At 32.5% G+C, this 18584-nt stretch overlaps 1 protein-coding gene and 1 long non-coding RNA gene across 2 annotated transcripts; both read right to left on the bottom strand.

Moving 5' to 3' along the window:
• Window positions 1-313: 313 nt before the first annotated feature.
• Window positions 314-4551, bottom strand: LOC127851842 (low-density lipoprotein receptor-related protein 12-like). The gene is made up of 5 exons (XM_052385789.1): window positions 4384-4551; window positions 2598-2787; window positions 2181-2371; window positions 1645-1779; window positions 314-521 (listed from the first exon to the last, which is right to left on the bottom strand). The coding sequence occupies exons 1-5, from the start codon at window positions 4442-4444 to the stop codon at window positions 382-384; spliced, it is 717 nt and encodes a 238-aa protein (XP_052241749.1). The 5' UTR covers window positions 4445-4551; the 3' UTR covers window positions 314-381.
• Window positions 4552-10162: 5611 nt separating this feature from the next.
• LOC127851861 (uncharacterized) lies at window positions 10163-11690 on the bottom strand. Its single transcript, XR_008035989.1, has 3 exons — window positions 11388-11690; window positions 10891-11071; window positions 10163-10533 (listed from the first exon to the last, which is right to left on the bottom strand). It is a non-coding gene; the product is annotated as an uncharacterized LOC127851861 (long non-coding RNA).
• Between the last annotated feature and the right edge of the window lie 6894 nt (window positions 11691-18584).

Consider the following 18584-nt stretch of genomic DNA (forward strand, 5'->3'; position numbering starts at 1 on the left):
GCGTTTATGTTCACAATGCTCTGATAACTACAGCATGTACAACTAATGTATATAATACATTAATGATTGAAACGTATGTATCTATTTGCTGATCGTTACTATATATCATGCTGGGATATATCAGCCAAATGTAACTATTCGTTGCAACAAAGACATAACACGTCCACTAATTACAAGGACATACGTGCTTCTACTGAATATTCAGATCAGAAAACCGGCTTAAGCCTCTCATCCATTTCAAACAGTTTGCATAAAAAAGAAAACATGATTATCTGCGTTTTGGAGACAGTTTAAATATAGGCACACATACGACGAAATTTAATTTTTACTTCAACGTATATCGTTGGAACAAAATATTTCAAGCAGTTCATATAAACCACGTTATTTGCCGAATATCGGACAGTGCTGTGTGTTTTCATCCGTACCGTCCACACAATCGTCATCACCATCACATAGCCAGTCTTTGTCTATGCAGCTACCATCTGGGCATTTGAACTCGTCCGCCGCACACCTTCCAGTGCCTGTTATATAGTACAAGGGGGAACAATGCACACATTACTCTGTTTGTATTCATCGTACAGCATATAATGTATAAATATATATATTTGATTTGCAAATTTGGTTTAAACGAAGAAAACAAAAATATGCTTTATATGAAAATTTAGTTCGATTAATTTTTTGTTCAAAAATATGAAATGTATCATAACTGACGGTAATTTGTTTCTCAATCTTCATCTTTCGTTCCAGGCTATGTATAGAAAAAGTTATAAATTGGTATTTGTTTCCTGTGTTTCATGTTGATAATATCATCTTTTATTTATATTAAAATACAATTTACAATGTTATTATTGATTTTAGTTGATTCCGATACGAACATTTCAAAAGTATCGTTTAGCGGTCAGTTTATGTTGGCCAAGAAAGGATGTCAACTGGTTCCAGATAGGTTGGATGTATTTGCACGTCAAAAATAGATGTTATATAGTCTCGATATTTACACCGCACAAGTACCATGCAATAGAGTTCGATAATTTGATTTGAAAATCACTGTTTGTATTTAAAATGAAGTTTTCTACTTTTTCCAACATGTTTGATTACACTGCATCTACGTACATAGGAAGTATGATATATAGCACAAAATATAATGCAACCATAGATGTAGGAAGGCGCATATGCTACACATACATAGAAATCTAAATAATGAAAGTAACTTTTAAGTATAATTTAACTTGCCTGAGTTGGAAAAAACACATTTGAAAATAGCAAAACAAAATGTAGACAGTTACAACAGAAAACATCAGATGACATTTTAGTAAGTATACACAATAAAAGTATGTATTAATTGCAAATGAAAATGGCATAGAACGACATTTAAGTAACGGTACGGTATATTAATACATGCAACAAGATATTAAAACTACAGCAATTAAGTTTCTACTCTTAATATTACATTTTACGAATAGAAAATGCATACAACATATGTCAATTAGTAAAATCGCATTATAATTTACAATAATTAGCATTTCATTAAAAGAATGCATGACATGTCATATTCCTTTGCCTTTTTTACATTATTTTATATCCGCTTAAGACATTATATGAATGTAGAGTTTCACATGACTTAATATAACGAGGTATACAACTTACCTCCCCCTCCTCCTACTCCCGCTGGACAGTTCTGTTCATCACTGTCATCCAAACAGTCATCGTCTCCATCGCATTTGTAGCTGTCGTCGATGCATCGACCATTGGTACATTTAAACTGGCTGTTAAGACACTGATCTGAAAATTACACCGTTTCATTTGGAAATATATATACAACGGGGCAGGCATTTCGGAATATATTCTATTATATTGTATATGTTTTAAACAATAAACAGTGTAAATTATGAATTGCGACTCAAACTGAATTTACAAGTGGTGCCCATGATAGTGTTCCGATACACGTGTAAACGATAACGTAATTGTTAACCAATAAGCTAGTGCAACAAAAATGAACAAAAAACTCAAAAAACTATTTTATTGTTTAAGTTGATTATTCAAAGTTCTAACTAACAACTGCATTACTAGTATACATATCGCAAATAAATAGTTCCTCTCACTTGACTGAAATAAATTGTAATTGTTAGCAAAATGTGTAAATAAAAACTAATAGGTAAAGAATACCTCTGTCTAACACTTACGGATTACTTGAGAGGTAAAGTTGTAGAACATGGTGAAGCCGGTGTGTTGTTCGTTGTCGTCAGTAATAAAGTTGATTGTCATATATCTCTGATTGGAGGTGATCGGATTGAACACGCTGCCACAGAACTTGCCAAGACTCGGAGCATTGATGCTGTCACCGTCGAAAAGTTCCACGAAGTCATACGAACAGCTAAGATGAAATTAACATATCGCCATGAAAGTCGCTAAAACATTTTAATTCAAACGTAATCTCCACCGTATTGTTTTCAAAAGAAAACCAATAAAGGTTTTAGCAAAATAAAATTATACAAACGTGAAGCTCATTTCGTTTAACGTATTATTCGCCTAGTATGATAACTACACAACGTATAAGTACTATAGAACTAAATTGATTGAATAATATATCAATAACGTACGAAGGATCAGACTCTAGGTTGAAAGACTTGGCAACAAGTTCAACTTTCAGGCCTTCTGGGGCTTGCACTCGCCAGATGCAGTTGAGGTTCTTTCCATAATTGTGACCATTGTTCATTCCGGTATGACTGGAGAACTGCCCATTGTTGTCAGTCAGAAATAATTGCGAACCACACTCAATAGCTCTGAAAGCTGCAACACAAACAGGACATTACATAAAACGATGCTCTAATGAAACAAATCACGAATGACTGAAAGACTGAAATCTTCACGGAGTAAAGGGCAACTTCCCTACAAAGTTCATGTAGTTCGATACCATAATTCAATAAAACGTATGAAAAAACATTATTACCGTTCTTGTCGTTACATTCTGCATCAAGACTAACTGTCCAGCGCCGTTTGAAACCTTTGTTTACATACATTTCAACTAACTGACATTTTAAACATACGAGTGATTTCATTGGTCCAATGCGGAGGTGTGTCTTTACAACTGGAGATTTCATTCATAAAGAATACATGATCACTGTCAACTGGGTCATGCGTGTTGTGTATCGTGTTATTTCTTAAAAGTTGACCCAGCATTTGTAAAAATATTGCAAGACATATACATTTCCAGAAAGGAAATTCATTTCTGCGTTGAATAAGACCGAGATCGTGAAAATCGCTGCACAATTGATGAAGATATGGCTGTTCAAAGCGATGCACCCCGTTTTGGGGTGATTTTGAGTTGCATACCTTGTTATATATATATTTGATAGTGAAATTTTTTTTTTCAGAAAAGTTAATTTTTCGTTATAATATGATTATTTATCATTCAAAATGATGTTTTCACTAATTAATATCATAGCCACACGCTAACCACCTGTGGAATGCATGCAACGTAATGCGTTGAAATAACGCGACAGACAACTCATATTAATGTTCATTGAAACATTTTAGTATGCACACCACAAGTACACACACTATTCCAGTGACATCATATTATAGTCAGACAATACTGCATACGGACAGGACCACTATAGGAACCTGTCAGTAAATAACCTCAATGTATTATGCTGTATCTGGTGTTCCTACTTCTACTAGGCTGAAAATGGTTCAATATACACAATTCAGGGACACAATACATACCAAAAGCTCTCACATGTTATTTGTAAACAGTAAATACATAACCGTCTATCAATTTTATACACGTCTAAATTGCATTCTAAATTAAAATTACATTACACAATATATCTTATGTTCTTGCATGGGTGTCCACTCGTTTAAGACAAAACTTTGAAGACGAGTCTATCGTTATGATAAGGACCCCACTTCGATCCAGCTAGACATTTACAAGAAATAAAACATGTTCGTTTATTGCGATATAAATCAACTTTGGTGTGCACCGAAGATACTTTCTGTCAGTTACAACAATACACGATTTACATGGTCGGTTTCATAATCAAAGAAAATACTGTTACATAGATAGATCTAGAATAAAAATAGTTTGAACGATTCAAATAGGACGCCTAAGTTTTATGAGGAATTAAATGACACTTTGATATGTGTAAGATGTGTTTTGGATATGAATGACTGAGCTGATGCAATCATGTAAACCTTAATTAAAACTTAGACCGCTATATGTACAACGTATTATCATAGTGGCAATTTGAAATATGTTCAACACTGTTGATTTATTACGTCGCATGCATCTACATATCAATCAAAACGGTTATAACAAATTCAGTAATTTTGTTAATAACATTATAGTATTTATTATTTTAATGTACGATATAGATTTAAACTAACCTCTGGCAGACGGTACTGCGCCGGTCAGACCAAGAGTCATCAAAAATATTAATGCGTTCATGATGCCTCTCTTAATAAGTCTACGATTAAAATGACGATCGGCAATTTACAACTAAATATAACAGACACGTGTCACATTGGACCGAGTATCGAAATTGGGTCAGTTCTAAATCGTCAATAGATAAGCATCCTAGTTGGGCATTGTATGCTGATAACAATATTATACGCTTGAGAATTCAGCTAAATAAGACGGGACAGCGATGATTCTGCACGTCCTTAGATATTGACGTCATTTGCTATTTTGAAATATTGAAAACAAACGTTGAAATAATGATTGATTAAGGCATACCTGATGAATGTATTTTTTTGGTAGAAATTTGAAAGTTTTACAGTGATTTATACTTTTTCATGTTTAGTTTAGTCATTTTAGTCATAGAAAGTTTAAAAGAACAAAACTGACAATTGACTTTTCACGTTTCTATATATTGTCCAACTATTATTAGTTGTAGGATTTTAAAATAGGAATTGTGTTTTATTTCTGACAATAACCATTAAGTCGCACAAGAGCAATGTATACGTATCTATTAAAAATGTCATATCCGCGAAATACAAATCTGTGCAACATACAATGATGAACACGCTGATGTCATACTAAACTTCCAATTTTCATGATGTGCTTAATGTCTGTTTAATTGTATTTTGGTTCGCTATAAAGTTTTATCTAACACAGATTATAATTTTGAAAGTCTATACAATAAATTAATATTACGCTTTCACATTAGTGTTGACGTTGAACTTAAGAGACTATAATCAACTTTTTTACAATATTATTTAGGTTTAAACGCGTATATTAACAAGGGCGATAAGCCTTAATCCCAACAGAAGAGAAAATATGATTCTCTACCTTCGATTCAGAAAGCGTGTATTAACTATGGCGTGTCAAACGTTGCGAAATTCAATGTTTCCATATGTATGAGGTATATTTGTATATATATGTTGTATATTTCCATTTGTGGGTGGTATAATTGCATATATATGTTGTATATTTCCATTTGTGGGTGGTATAATTGCATATATATGTTGTATAAATTCATATATATATGATAAAATCCGATATATGTATTGCATAACAAATATATGTTGTATAATTTTATATTTATATTTGATATTTCATATATATGTTCTAAAAGTTCATAAACGTATGCAATATTTTGATATATATGTGATATAATTCTGATAAATGTGTTGTATAATTTTCAAAATATATGTGTGGTATAAATTTCGTATATATTTGTGGTAAAATTTTCATATATATGTCATATAATTTGCATGCTAGGAAATATTTTAACGGGTATGACTAAACAACGGATATGGCTTTTTTGAGCGTTAAGTGCGTCTATCAAACATCATGGCCGACAAAGACATGCAGACAATACCAAACTTCGTCGGACCGACGGACATTTCTGACAGATTATGACAAGGTCCGATCGATTTTGCAATTCCGTCGGACCAAAATGTCCGACTCCAAAAAATATAATAAATATCTTTAATAATCATCGTCTGATGCTCCGTGGGATTCCAATATTTGCCATCAAAACATGTAGAACTACATACGTTTATACCAATGTCGTTTTTATGTTTTCGATCTATTTGTGTCCTCCAATAAGAATAGCTCGCACATGTTCGGTTATACGCCTTTTTTCCGAAATAACTCGGATCACGCGATACTATGTCTATATTCGTAAAATATTCTGAACGTAGAGACGAATTTGCCCAATGTGTTCCAATGTATCTGAAATACAAATTGTTGCAACTCGGTATATTCCGTGACAGCGTCTGGAAATTTCCAAACGGATATTTATAAAGTACTAGTTCCACGCTAATATGTGAATGTCAAAATTTCGCAAAATTCAAGAGCCGGGACCTTGCAGCAAGGTGCTAGCTTATGTTGGAGGTTAATATATGTATCCCGGAAAAAGAAACTTTTTGGAAAAACCCACTAATCTGCTGGTACAAATAAACATGACCCATTTATAATCCTTTCAAAATCACACACCGTGTCACATGTGAGTAAAATGATTACGCATTTGGTTGCAAATTCTTAGTCTCCAAAGGCAAACAAATATTAAGTTTTGGAGCATTACAACTGTATGAATGTGCACATTTATTATCCTGCAATTATTTGTAACATTATGGTGTGGTTTCATTTTGTTTGAGCAGTATCTATTAATTCGGATATGCACACTTCGGCTTATGTTTTTATCATGAAAGACGGTGGTTAAACAAATGCCATTTCCTGTAATTTCATCTTCTAGCAATATTTTAATGGTATAATCTGGAGTATAGTCGATTTTAAAGCATGATTTTGCCATTTGTTAAAGAAGTCTCTTTAAGCTCAACTGTATTTTCAGTACATTTGTTGTCAGTATTGCAATCTGAACGCATCGGACAGTGGGCTACACCACACCGTCTCTCTGATGTACGAAGGCGGCCGTCATATTGGATTTGGAACTACTTTTGAAAACAAGATGGCGGCCCCACGGTTTCAAACCTGACGTAAAGAAAAAGCATTAAAATGTGTTGTTTGAAGCTCGTCTGTTTCAAGATTACATTCTTTAAATAATATATAGTGTAAATCTGTGAATTCCCACAACATAATTACACTTGTTTAAATGTAAAGTTTCCAGTATTGACATTGAGTACTCCTATGCTATAGTATTAATTATCAATAATACTGAACATTTACCATGCTCTAAAATAGCCATTATATGCATCTTTGGCGATTTAAAAGCCTGAAAATTATAAAGCGTTGCAACGCAAAGCGATTGAATAATTTGGAGAAATTTGTTGTTGTCCTTATATTTTGTGAAGCCATGAAGATTGCTTATATATAGTATAAAATACATCCTTAATTCAATAAGCACGGATGTTTGAGTAGTCTAAATGGTAGACTTTAAATCCAGGACTCTAGGGGTCAGTGGTTCTAGCCCTGATGAGGGCTACTGTTTTTCCTTATTTTAATTCTATTCTTGATTTTTAACTGGCACCTTTAAATTGACTGTTTTCGTTATAATTTGTGACACTACATAGTAACAAGGATTGCTTACATAAAGTATAAAATACATCACTTATTGAATACACATGGAAGGCCCAGTGGTCTAAGCGGTAGACTTTTACTCCAGGGGTCAATGGTTCTAGCCAAGTTGAGGGTTACTTTTTTATTTTATTTTATTTTATTCTTGTTTTTTATTGGAGCTTTTTAGATCGAATGTTTACATTTATCAATATTGCATTTAATGACACAAATAATTTGGAAAAGTTCTATTTTTATTGTTTGATTGTGGGATATTTCAAGGAATGCTTATATAAAGTATAAAATAAACCACTGACTATGGAAGCACTAATGGCCCATTGGTTTAAGCGCTTGACTTTTACTCCAAGGATCAGTGGATTGAGCCCAGTTCCCTTCTCGAAAAAGTGCACTAAATGCGCATTTAATGCGCATTAAATGCGCTTTTAATGCGCATTAAAGCGCATGTTATTGGCACCGTATTTTTTGCTGAAAAAAATATGGTGCCAATAACATGCGCTTTAAAGCGCATTTAACTAAACAAGTGCATTTTTCTGTTCAAATAATACACTTTTTGAGTGTATAAATGCACTTTTGTGTGTATTTTAAAGTGTACTTTAGTGTTTTTAAGTGAATAAATACGCTTAAGTGTATTTAAGTGTATTAATTTGCTTACCGTTTTTTTTTGTTCCCCAAAAAGTACACTTGAAGCGTATTTTAAGCGTTTTAATTTACTTAGGAAAACATGAAAAAATACACTTAAATACGCTCTTGTGTATTTTTTGAAAAAAATACGCTCTAGTGTATTTTTTGAAAAATTTGGGGAAAAAAATACGCTCAAGTGTATTTTTTTTTTAAATACGCTCTAGTGTATTTTTTGAAGAAAAAAAAACGCTCAAGTGTATTTTTAGTGTATAAAGTGCACTTAAGTGTATCTTTGAAAATGTCTATTAAAAAAACATTCATTTGGATATGAAAAGTGGCCGGTTTAAATATGATCTGAGAGAACAACAGCAAATAAACTTTGAAATAAACACATTTATTCACATAAATCATTTTAAAATAAACAAGTAGTTAATCAAGAGTAGGAAGTTTTGGTTCTAAAACATTTACATATAATGGTATCTGTTTATGGAACAATCTTCTTCAAAACATCAGGGATGTACCTAAACCTAACAACTTCAAGGGTGCCATCAAGAAACAGTTTTTAGAGTCTTTATAGCTTTTTATAGTATAATTTTTATTATGAATTTTATGTTCTGTTAAAATACTGTGATACATTTTTAAGTCTTATGATCAATAAGATGCAAGGATCTCATAATTATTCTTTAACTTATAGTATGCTACAAAGTGTGTTTATTAACTACCTATGCAGTGTGTAACTTTCTTATGCAACTTCTGTGATAATAATGAACATGTGATTATATTTATTCATTCTTAATCAGTAATATACTTTATTAAACAGTACATATTTGATACATATACATTATTAAAATCTAATACATGACTGTTTCATGGTTACTGCCACCAATAACAAGGACCACAATGGAAATAAGTGAAAATCATTTTTCTCTTTTTTGTGTTATCCTTGGTATTGTGTGTGCATTCCATGGTTTGCTATGTATATTGCTGTGATAATATATTTTATATTGTCTGCATTATGTAGTAACTATGTAATGTTCATATGTTTACCAAATAAGGCCATTCTATGGGTGCTTAAAAGCTTTTCCGCTTTCCTCTGCAACTGCTTCCCCCTGTCCCTATACTTTTTGGTTTACATTGTTCCATACAAAGAATGCATTGAAAAAAAACATGTCAATATACAATTTTTTCAAACAATATCACAATAAATAACAATGGCAAATAAAATATGTTGAAAGACAAAGACATACATGTAGGCTTACCAAATTGTCAAATAGCAAAATAGTTTTTTTTAAATCTTTCTCAATCCTCACATGGTTTTTAATATTGTTAAAGATTTTTTCTTGCCAAACTTGTAATGTGGCGCACAAATTATGTAAGTTTTTCGAGTTTATATGAAAAAACCTAAAATGACATCAAAGATAATTCGTTCTTATTATTAAATATATAAGCACTATGGACATGAAAGCACATCTGAGATCTACATAACTTTCCAAACTTGGAAATATATACAACCATTTACAACTATTTACTCACAAGTTATCTCAGTTTTAACTATAAAGGGGACATATCAACAGCTAGAACAGTATTTTATAGTCTGAAACACTTTCAGAGGGTAAGAGAGACATTCGGAGGCCGTGGGAAAATCTTAGGAGTGACACAAATTCAAATAAACTTGTAATGTGGCGCAAAAATTATGTAAGTTTCTTGAGTTTATATATCTAAAAAAAATACATTAAAGATAATTCATTCTAATTATTAAATTTATAAGCATATGGACAATGAAACGCACACTCGCTAGGTTTTGGCAAACAATAACCTGCTCAGTAAGTTTTTGTGGGTTTTTGGCAAGGTGGTTTCCTGTGGGTTTAAACACTTTTTTGTATTAAAGTATGTTAAAGTCTTTTACAATTTTGTGCTGATATGTTTCAGTAAAAAAAGTAATAGCCCCATACAGTTTTAAGGGAAAAAAACACAATGTGCAGGAAAATCATCTTTATAACACAAACAAATATGAACATAAGAATTGTACACTTCATTATAAAATGAGGCATTTGTGGAAGATTGTATGGAAAAAACGATAAACGCAGTGTTCCGCAGTGGGTCAATATATTTAGATCGCAGCTGCTGCAGAGAACTAGGTCACAGCTGTTGGGGGTACCTGAACCGCAGTGGCCGGAGGAACCTGGACTTCAGCATTTGGAGAGACCTTGACCGAATATGGTGGTGGGACCAGTAGTCCAGTACAGCAGCCATTTGAGAACACGACCGCAACCGCCAGGGGGACCTGGATGGCAGCCAGTGCCTAGACCTGATCTTGGCAGCTGGAGGGACCTGGAAAGCAGCAGGCGAGACCGGAAAAGCAGGGGCTGGAGTGACATCTACCACTGATGTTGCTTGTGTCCTTCTCTTCTTAAGGATCTTGAATGCGTATTGATCTGCAAAAGATAAACATGATATCACACACTATCAAAAGGGCGAGGCATTCTTCATACTTGTTAAATTGTAAGGTTTTTGTTTCACTTAACTATGAAATATTGCTGTAATGGTAATCTTGTTGCGATTATAATTAGAAATTTAAATCAATGCAAGTTTGTTTGCTTGTTGTTTTTGTTTGTTTATTTTTGCAATTTTTTAATCCTGTGATCACATGTGACTAAACTCTTATCATCAAAGAAATAGCGTTTTGTAGACAATACAGTTTGAAAATGAACTAAGATGCGTGGTCTCATTTGGCTGTCTGGACTGGCTGGAAGTGTGATGCATTTTAAATGCAATAACCTGTATAGTTTTACCTCTCAACAAATCCAGCTTTTCTTAGTCAAGCACAGCCCACTCTCCTGCTTCACTCTAGTTGGCCAACTCTTGAAGGGTAAAAACCTGGTGTTAAAGTCCATACATCAGTCAGTATCCCCCTGTTTCTTCCTTTTTTAGCAGGTGATAATGCACATTCTTTCCTTGGGGCAAGAGTTTTACCTTTAAAATCAAAATATAAAAGTTCTCATTGAAATATGAGGGAAAGAAGTCCATTCAGTAATGACCAGACTTAGCTATAAATAAAGTTTAAGATGACAATAACCATAAAACACAGCCATAATAATTCACTGTACACAACATTAACACTTTTTAATTTGTATATTTATCTATTTTTGTTTCAATTGGTGTTAGTTTTCCTTAAAATTACAATGCATTTACTTATCCTTATACCAGAGACAATACATAAACATGATAATGATCATAATTAATTCAATGAACTTAATTAAAAAAGGGATGCAGAAATAAAAATACAAACCTGTTACAACTGTTCTTCAGTATCCAGCCACTTTGGACCTCCTTTGATTTACTACATTGTTGTAAATACACTTTGTTTTCATCACACAATACTTCATGCTGACAGTATTTCAAGACATTTGACACTACAAGTACAATTTAAAATCTTAATTTGCTAAATCATGTCTAAAAATGTAGCTCATTATCAGTTGCTGACACCTGCTTGTTTAAACAAATTTACTTCCTGTGCCCTAAACCAATCAAAAGTGGCTTGTTTTCAAAACAAAAACTATCAACCAATCAAAAGTATGCAGATGATATGCACCCCTTTGTTAGGCATTGCTGCATCACTGATAAGAGATTAGTGTTTGTGATGCATATTTGATTTAATTGGGGGAGAGCTGATCTTTTATCTGTTGTGTCAGCTTGAGATATATCTACTGATAAAGGCAAATTTCAACACCAAAATATTTATGGAATAATACACATCACTGATAACAATTCTTCTCTTTGTGACCTTAAATTGAATATCATTACTGAGAAATGACAATCTGTTTATTGTTTATGAAATCACAAATTACAATACATGCACATAACCCTTAGCATATTATATTTATTTGTGAATATTTCAATTTGACATACTGAAAGGTGTTAGAAAATTATAATTCTATTATAAATATTATTTTAATTGCCTTTAAAAAATGTGTTTAGTAGACAATGTGGTAGATATTAATTTTATTTGGGTTAAATATCAGTATAAGAAATTTGAGAAAATATAATTTAAATATTAAAAATATTGAAAGTGTCAAAAATATTATGTGGGCTTGCCAGAAGCCCACATAATATTTTTGACACGTTCAATATTTTTAATAAGTGACCCACAGCCTGATTTAGTTGAACTTGTGCTTTTTAAAGCTGTTAAGCATTGTTGTTAAAAAATTTATTATGAATAGTATTATTTTCTTGATGTTTTCAAATAATCAATAAACATTTGATAATGTCATACATAACACTTGTATTTGTGTTGTTTTTGTAAATACTACAAAATTTTTACTACTAATATATAATGTATGAAAAGTATAAAATATGTTCAGACCCAGAAAAGATACACTTATTAATACACTTAAATACGCTTAAATTGAAAAGACACACTGTCTTGGAAAAGATATAGTTAAAAATACACTTCCATTGAAAAGACGCACTCAATCATATAAAAGTACAGAAAAAATACACTTGGCAATTCAAAAGATTATGAAAAAACGCGCTCTAATTTCGAAAAATACACTTTAATGCACTTAAGTGTACTTTTAAAACGAAAGACGCAGAAAAAATACACTTTTTTGGAGAAAGCGCAGAATAAATGCACTTCTTAAAGTGTATTTTGTTAAAAAGCGTATTTTATTTCGAGAAGGGTTAAGGAAGAATTCCTTTCTTTTTTCAGCGTAGCTGTTTAACCTCACTTTTGACCTTAGTTTACCTTTAATCATGACCAGTAAAATTCACATAAAAATTCCCGCCAGTAGGTCCCAAATGATTACATCCGAATTGTACATTAGCTAATAATACAAAAATCACTGTGAACAATGGATGCATATCATTTGAGCAGAAATATGAATATATTGTAAAAAACATGTACATATTAATTACAATAAATTAAAAACATGGTTAAAAACATTCTCTAAACATTACACCGAAACGTTTTTCCATAGTTTAAGAAGCATTATAGCGATAATCACATGTCTCTAAAATTAAAAGAAGCTATTGTTTACATGCCGTAACGCTCACACTAAACACTACAAAAACACACACACAAAGTGTAGCAAAGGTACACAAAGTCAAACACATGCTGCAAAGTCCAATAAACCCACTGTAACTCTTGGATTGCCTTTGTTATAACTTGCCTGGAATTATATCAAAACTACTGTAGACCAAATAAAAACAATTATTTATGTTAAAATCTTTGTTCCTCCTAAATATATTCCCCTAATAGTCTTAAATTTATTGAATAAAGAATACACTGGTTAACTTATTTGTGTTTTGATCTGACTTTACTTGTCTTTGTAGCCTTTGCTAGACTGTGTGTGTCTTTGCAGTGTTTAGTGAGACCCACTCTTATCTAAATTTGTAAACAGCATAGTTATACATGTCAATGTATCAAGTCAAAAATTGTAATAATTCATACTAGTGTTAGTCTATTGCAAGATTTAGTTCACTGATATATTAATTGAATGTGTTATTACTATTAATCACTTCAAGTGGCATAATAAGCAATCAGTTGTGTATTGCGCATCAGACACAAGAAGGAATCGACGCTTGCTGAAGAACTTTTTATTTCAAGATGGTGAGCATAATTAATTGTAGATTTCACCAAGCGCTTATTATATCTAGTTCTGCGGGTTTTCAATGTACATAGCATCAATAGCTTTTGCTGCCATTTTGTTTATCGGATGCAATTTAGTTTAATCACCCATATGCCAAACGATTGACTGCCCACAATGTTTACCTAATTCTTGATTATGGACATTTTATGAGCAAATTATCGCCTTATATAATTGTGTTGTTACCAGTGCAGCAAGCGCCCCTTGTTTTCAACAACGATATGTTAAGTCATTGAAACTTTTAAAGTGTTTTCTGTTGAGTTCAGTAACAATGTTTGGCTAGATTGAACTTTACCGGTACGCAGTTGTTTACCACTTTCGACAAAGCAGGGGTTTGGGGGCGGTAGCCCCCGATACTAAGGAAATATATATGATAAAAGGATTATAAGGTGTTGCGTTAGTTGGTATGTGTTAGGTGTTAAGGGTTAGGGTACGCTGTTTGATGTTAAGTGTTGCGTACCGGTTAAGTTAAATCGTCCCCAATGTTTATATGTGAATATCTGTAACATTATATATATATATTGTTAAGTGTTTTTTTTTATTAAGCTAAACTTTTCAGCACATTATACTTTCTTGAAGAAATTTTGATGAAATAATCCCAGAACTTTCCAAGCATATGTTCTGTGTACATCTTTTTTTCTTTATCTGTTTCTTTTTATATTGAAAATACTAGTTGGAAACTGTGTAGAGCTATGATTGTCCCAATTTTGTACATGATCTGATGAACATGACCATTCCAAAACTCTATTTTACTGTCTGTTCATGTAAATCTACTATCTAGTCAATTAATATTTCTGTTTTTTGTTTAAACTATTTGGGATTATTTTGATGCATGTTACATCAATTAAAAAGTGTTATTTCTTACCGTACAAGTAATCAAACGTTTTATCTTGTAAAATGTTGCAACTCGGCCCTGTTTGTATATAAAGTTCATTGAACATTATATAGATCTTAATAGTTAGTGCAGCCCAAAATGTCATATTTAGTTATTCTCATTACTTTGCTACTTAATTGCTAGCATAAGAAACATACCATTGTAGTTATTTGAATATTTGTTTCGATTTAGTTGTTGCAGTTTCTTACCGCCTCACTGTCACATGTAGCAACACATGTACTCACAGATGTGAATAAGCAAACACCTTTTCAACGAGTTGTTGGGTTATGTGTCCAGATTTTTATGGGAATCAATAATCTATTGAAATAAAAAAGGCATTTAATTGTTTCTATAACAAAAAAAGTGGTTTTAAATAATCTTTTTATGATTTCAGGTTCAGTGCTGGTGGAAAAACATGAGTTCCTGATCCAGAGCAGCTTTAAAGGCGAGCCCTTATGATACATGTCATTATCAATGTGACAGTTGCCTTAAAAAAATGATGGATAATAAATTGTTTTTAAAAAGCTTAAACGTGTATTTACACATTTTGTGTCAAGACTTAATTAAACAATTAATATAGTTGACAGAAATAATTGTAACCAATATTATTGCTGTTAATTGGAACATCCTTATAGTGTAAGCAAACACACCTTTCTATATGGAGAGGAAATCCAGGTTCAAATCCTGGTGGGGATCCCATATTAACAGCAACTTAGATTATGTTCATATTGATTATACAAACAATACTTTTTGTTGTCAAAGTGTGTTGTATTTAATATGCAAATAAAAATTTCATTGTGTTTTGATAATTTTCTCTATCTCACACACACTTATGCAGTAATTTTGTTTTGTTTAACTTTTTGTCATGTATCATTCATATTAGGGCACCATTATTAGCTTCACAAGATATCAGATGTCAAAAACAAAGGCCCATAATTATGTCCTGGCAATTAATCATAATTATAAAACCTTTACTTTGAAAAGAAAAGGGTTCTTCTTTGTTTCTACTACAGAATCAAATAAAAACGTTATTTTTCGTACTATATTACAAAATCAGGATATACGCCAAATATCTTTTTAGCTCCACTGGCCAAAGACCAGCGGGGCTTATGTAATGGTCCTGTGTTTGTCGTGCGTGCGTCCGTCCGCATGTTAACTTTTCCTTTAAACATCTTTTATCTTTAACATGAAGTACAAAAAACAAGTACCAAATTTTAATTGTTTTTGTCCATAGTCTTAAACTAAAAATCCAGATTGAGAAAGAAATAGCCCCCAGAAATGACACATTACAAATCTTTGAACAAAAATGGAATCGGATAAAATTCTCATAATGTTTGTCCACTTATATACATTTCACTCTAATGTTAGTTTATCTTTCTAAAATATTTTTGTATATTTTTTTTTCAATCTTATAAGATCATTGTGAATATACAACAAAACACACAAGTCCAGTATGCTTTCTTCCCACTTTATACAACTCATCATTTTTCATAACTGTTCTTCTGTTGTTCTTTTCTTTTCTCTTTAAAAAAAAAGCAACACCTATCACAAACAACCAAAGAAAAAACTTATTAACCAAGTTTTTTTTGTGTTTTTTTTTCTTAATCTTGAGGAAACAAAAAAAAAATAAATAAATTAGCATATCTTGTATAACATGTCTGAACTTTATTGCTTTGTAAAATCATTTTGTTGTATGATCATATACATGTATACATTGTATGTATTATATTGAATAAAAAAAATAATTATAAAACTTTTACTTTGAAAAGAAAAGGGTTCTTCTTTGTTTCTACTACAGAATCAAATAAGACGTTATTTTTCGTAGTATATTACAAAATCAGGATATACGCCGAATATCTTTTGAGCTCCACTGGCCAAAAACCAGCAGGGCTTATGTCATGGTCCTGTGTTCGTCGTGCGTGCGTGCGTCTGTCCGCGCGTTAACTTTTCCTTTAAACATCTTCTTCTCCTAAACTACTGGTCCAATTCTGATGAAATTTCTCAGGAATATTCCTGGGGTGAACCTCTTTCAAATTTGTTCAAATTATGCCCCTGGGGTCAAATTTTACCCTGCCCCAGAAGTCTCAAATTGAAAATTTGCTTATATAAGGCCTATTTTGTGAAAACTTTCAAAATCTTATTGTCAATAATCATTGGGCCTAGGGCTACCAAATTTTGTATGTAGTGACATCTTAAATAAACCTCTACCAAATTTGTTCAAATAATGGCTCTGGGTTAACTTGGACCCTGCCCCGGGGGTCACAAAATTGAATAAACGCTTAAAAAGCGCCTATTTTGTGAAATCTTTAAAAATCTTCTTGTCGAAAACCATTCGGACTATGGCTACCAAATTTGGAATGCAGTAGCATCTTATAGTCCTCTACCAAGTTTGTTCAAATTATGCCCTTTGGGTAAAATTTGGCCCTGACCCGCGGGTCACAAAATTGAACATTATATACGCTTATATCTTGCTTATTTTGTGAAAAATATTCTTGTAGGACCTAGGGCTACCACATTTTGTATGTAGTGAGATATAGTAGTCCTCTACAAAGTTTGCTCAAATTATGCCCCTGGGGTTAAATTTGACCAAGCCCAGGGGGTCACAAAAGTGTAAATGTGCTTAAATAGGGCCTATATTTAAGTATTTGCACATGCCGAGAATATTTGTTTCAGCCTTTTTTTCAGCAGTGGAGCGATACAGGGCCATCATGGCCCTCATGTTTAATAATTCAAACTAAAAATGGTTTAAAGCTTGTGTTTGACGTCCTTTCTTCTGGAAAGCAGAACTGTTTAGGCATAAATGACTACTCTTTTTTTGTTAGAATCAACATTGATTCATTTAATTTATTTATTGCATTATTACTTAAGCAAAGTTGAACTCTTTAAAAACTCGATGACTGGGGGACTAAATTTTTCATGTTTGTTGCTTACAATTTACTGAATATATAACTATTAATGGTGAACAAATGCCATCTCTCTTTACAGGGAGATGGTGTTTTTTCATAAATATCCAGTTTTTTTTTTATAAATAAGACCACATAACATATTTATATAGTATAAAATGAATTCTGAGCTATACATCTATGATGATGAAATAATGTGTTTCGCTGTAAAAAAAAATACAGAGAAAATAGACTACAGCTGCATGTCACAAGAGTTGTTAAAGGGCATTTTGACAGTATTGCCCCTGACTTTTGCCCATTTTGAAGGATAATCTTATAAAAAACTGATTCTTGGTTTAGCATGCATAGGGGATGGAGGAGCATTTATTGCTGCCTTTTAAAAAAGTTGTTTCATATTGTGGAAAATTGAGTTTTAAAATGCATACACGATGCCTTATTAAATTCCAACAAAATCTTTGGTTTTTCATTTAAAAACAAGAGATGTGTTTGTCATAAACACAAGACCCCTTATTGCGCCGCTTTGAAGCCATATATTTGACCTTGAAGGATGACCTTGACCTTTCACCACTCAAAATGTGCAGCTACATGAGCTGCACATGCATGCCAAATATCAAGTTGCTATCTTCAATATTGCAAAAGTTAGGGCAATGTTAAAGTTTTCTGATGGAAGGACAGACAGACAGACTGACGGACAATTCAAAAACTATATGCCACCCTACCGGAGGCATAAAAACTGTATTCTTAATTTGTTTATAGGTGTTATTGGTGTCTCCACAGTATTGGAATAACCAATTTACACTAAAGGCTAAAACAGGGCTGATCCATTATATTCACCACCAGGTTCATTTAAATGCTTACTGGGTCAAACATGCGGCGTGGGGATATGCGTCGGCCTCTGCCGCGCCACTTTAAGTTACAATTGTTGCCTACACAGTTGACCATATTTAGTTTTTTGGTTGCCCAGCTAAAGAGTATCGGTCTGGCCAGAATAACAACATCTGGAATTAAGTTGCCTAGGCTAAAATATAAAAAATATCTGCCAGAAGTACTGTATGGTTGCCTTC

The sequence above is a fragment of the Dreissena polymorpha genome, chromosome 11, assembly GCF_020536995.1.
Source record: "Dreissena polymorpha isolate Duluth1 chromosome 11, UMN_Dpol_1.0, whole genome shotgun sequence".
In the NCBI taxonomy this organism is placed as follows: Eukaryota; Metazoa; Mollusca; class Bivalvia; order Myida; family Dreissenidae; genus Dreissena; species Dreissena polymorpha.

Excerpts from the sequence above, each read along its gene's own strand:
- LOC127851842 (XM_052385789.1), bottom strand. The coding sequence starts at position 4,444 with ATGAACGCATTAATATTTTTGATGACTCTTGGTCTGACCGGCGCAGTA. Across the intron at positions 2,372-2,597 it reads AACCTAGAGTCTGATCCTTC|CTGTTCGTATGACTTCGTGG; the intron begins GTACGTTATTGA and ends ATTTCATCTTAG. Across the intron at positions 1,780-2,180 it reads CTTTACCTCTCAAGTAATCC|ATCAGTGTCTTAACAGCCAG; the intron begins GTAAGTGTTAGA and ends TGTAATTTTCAG.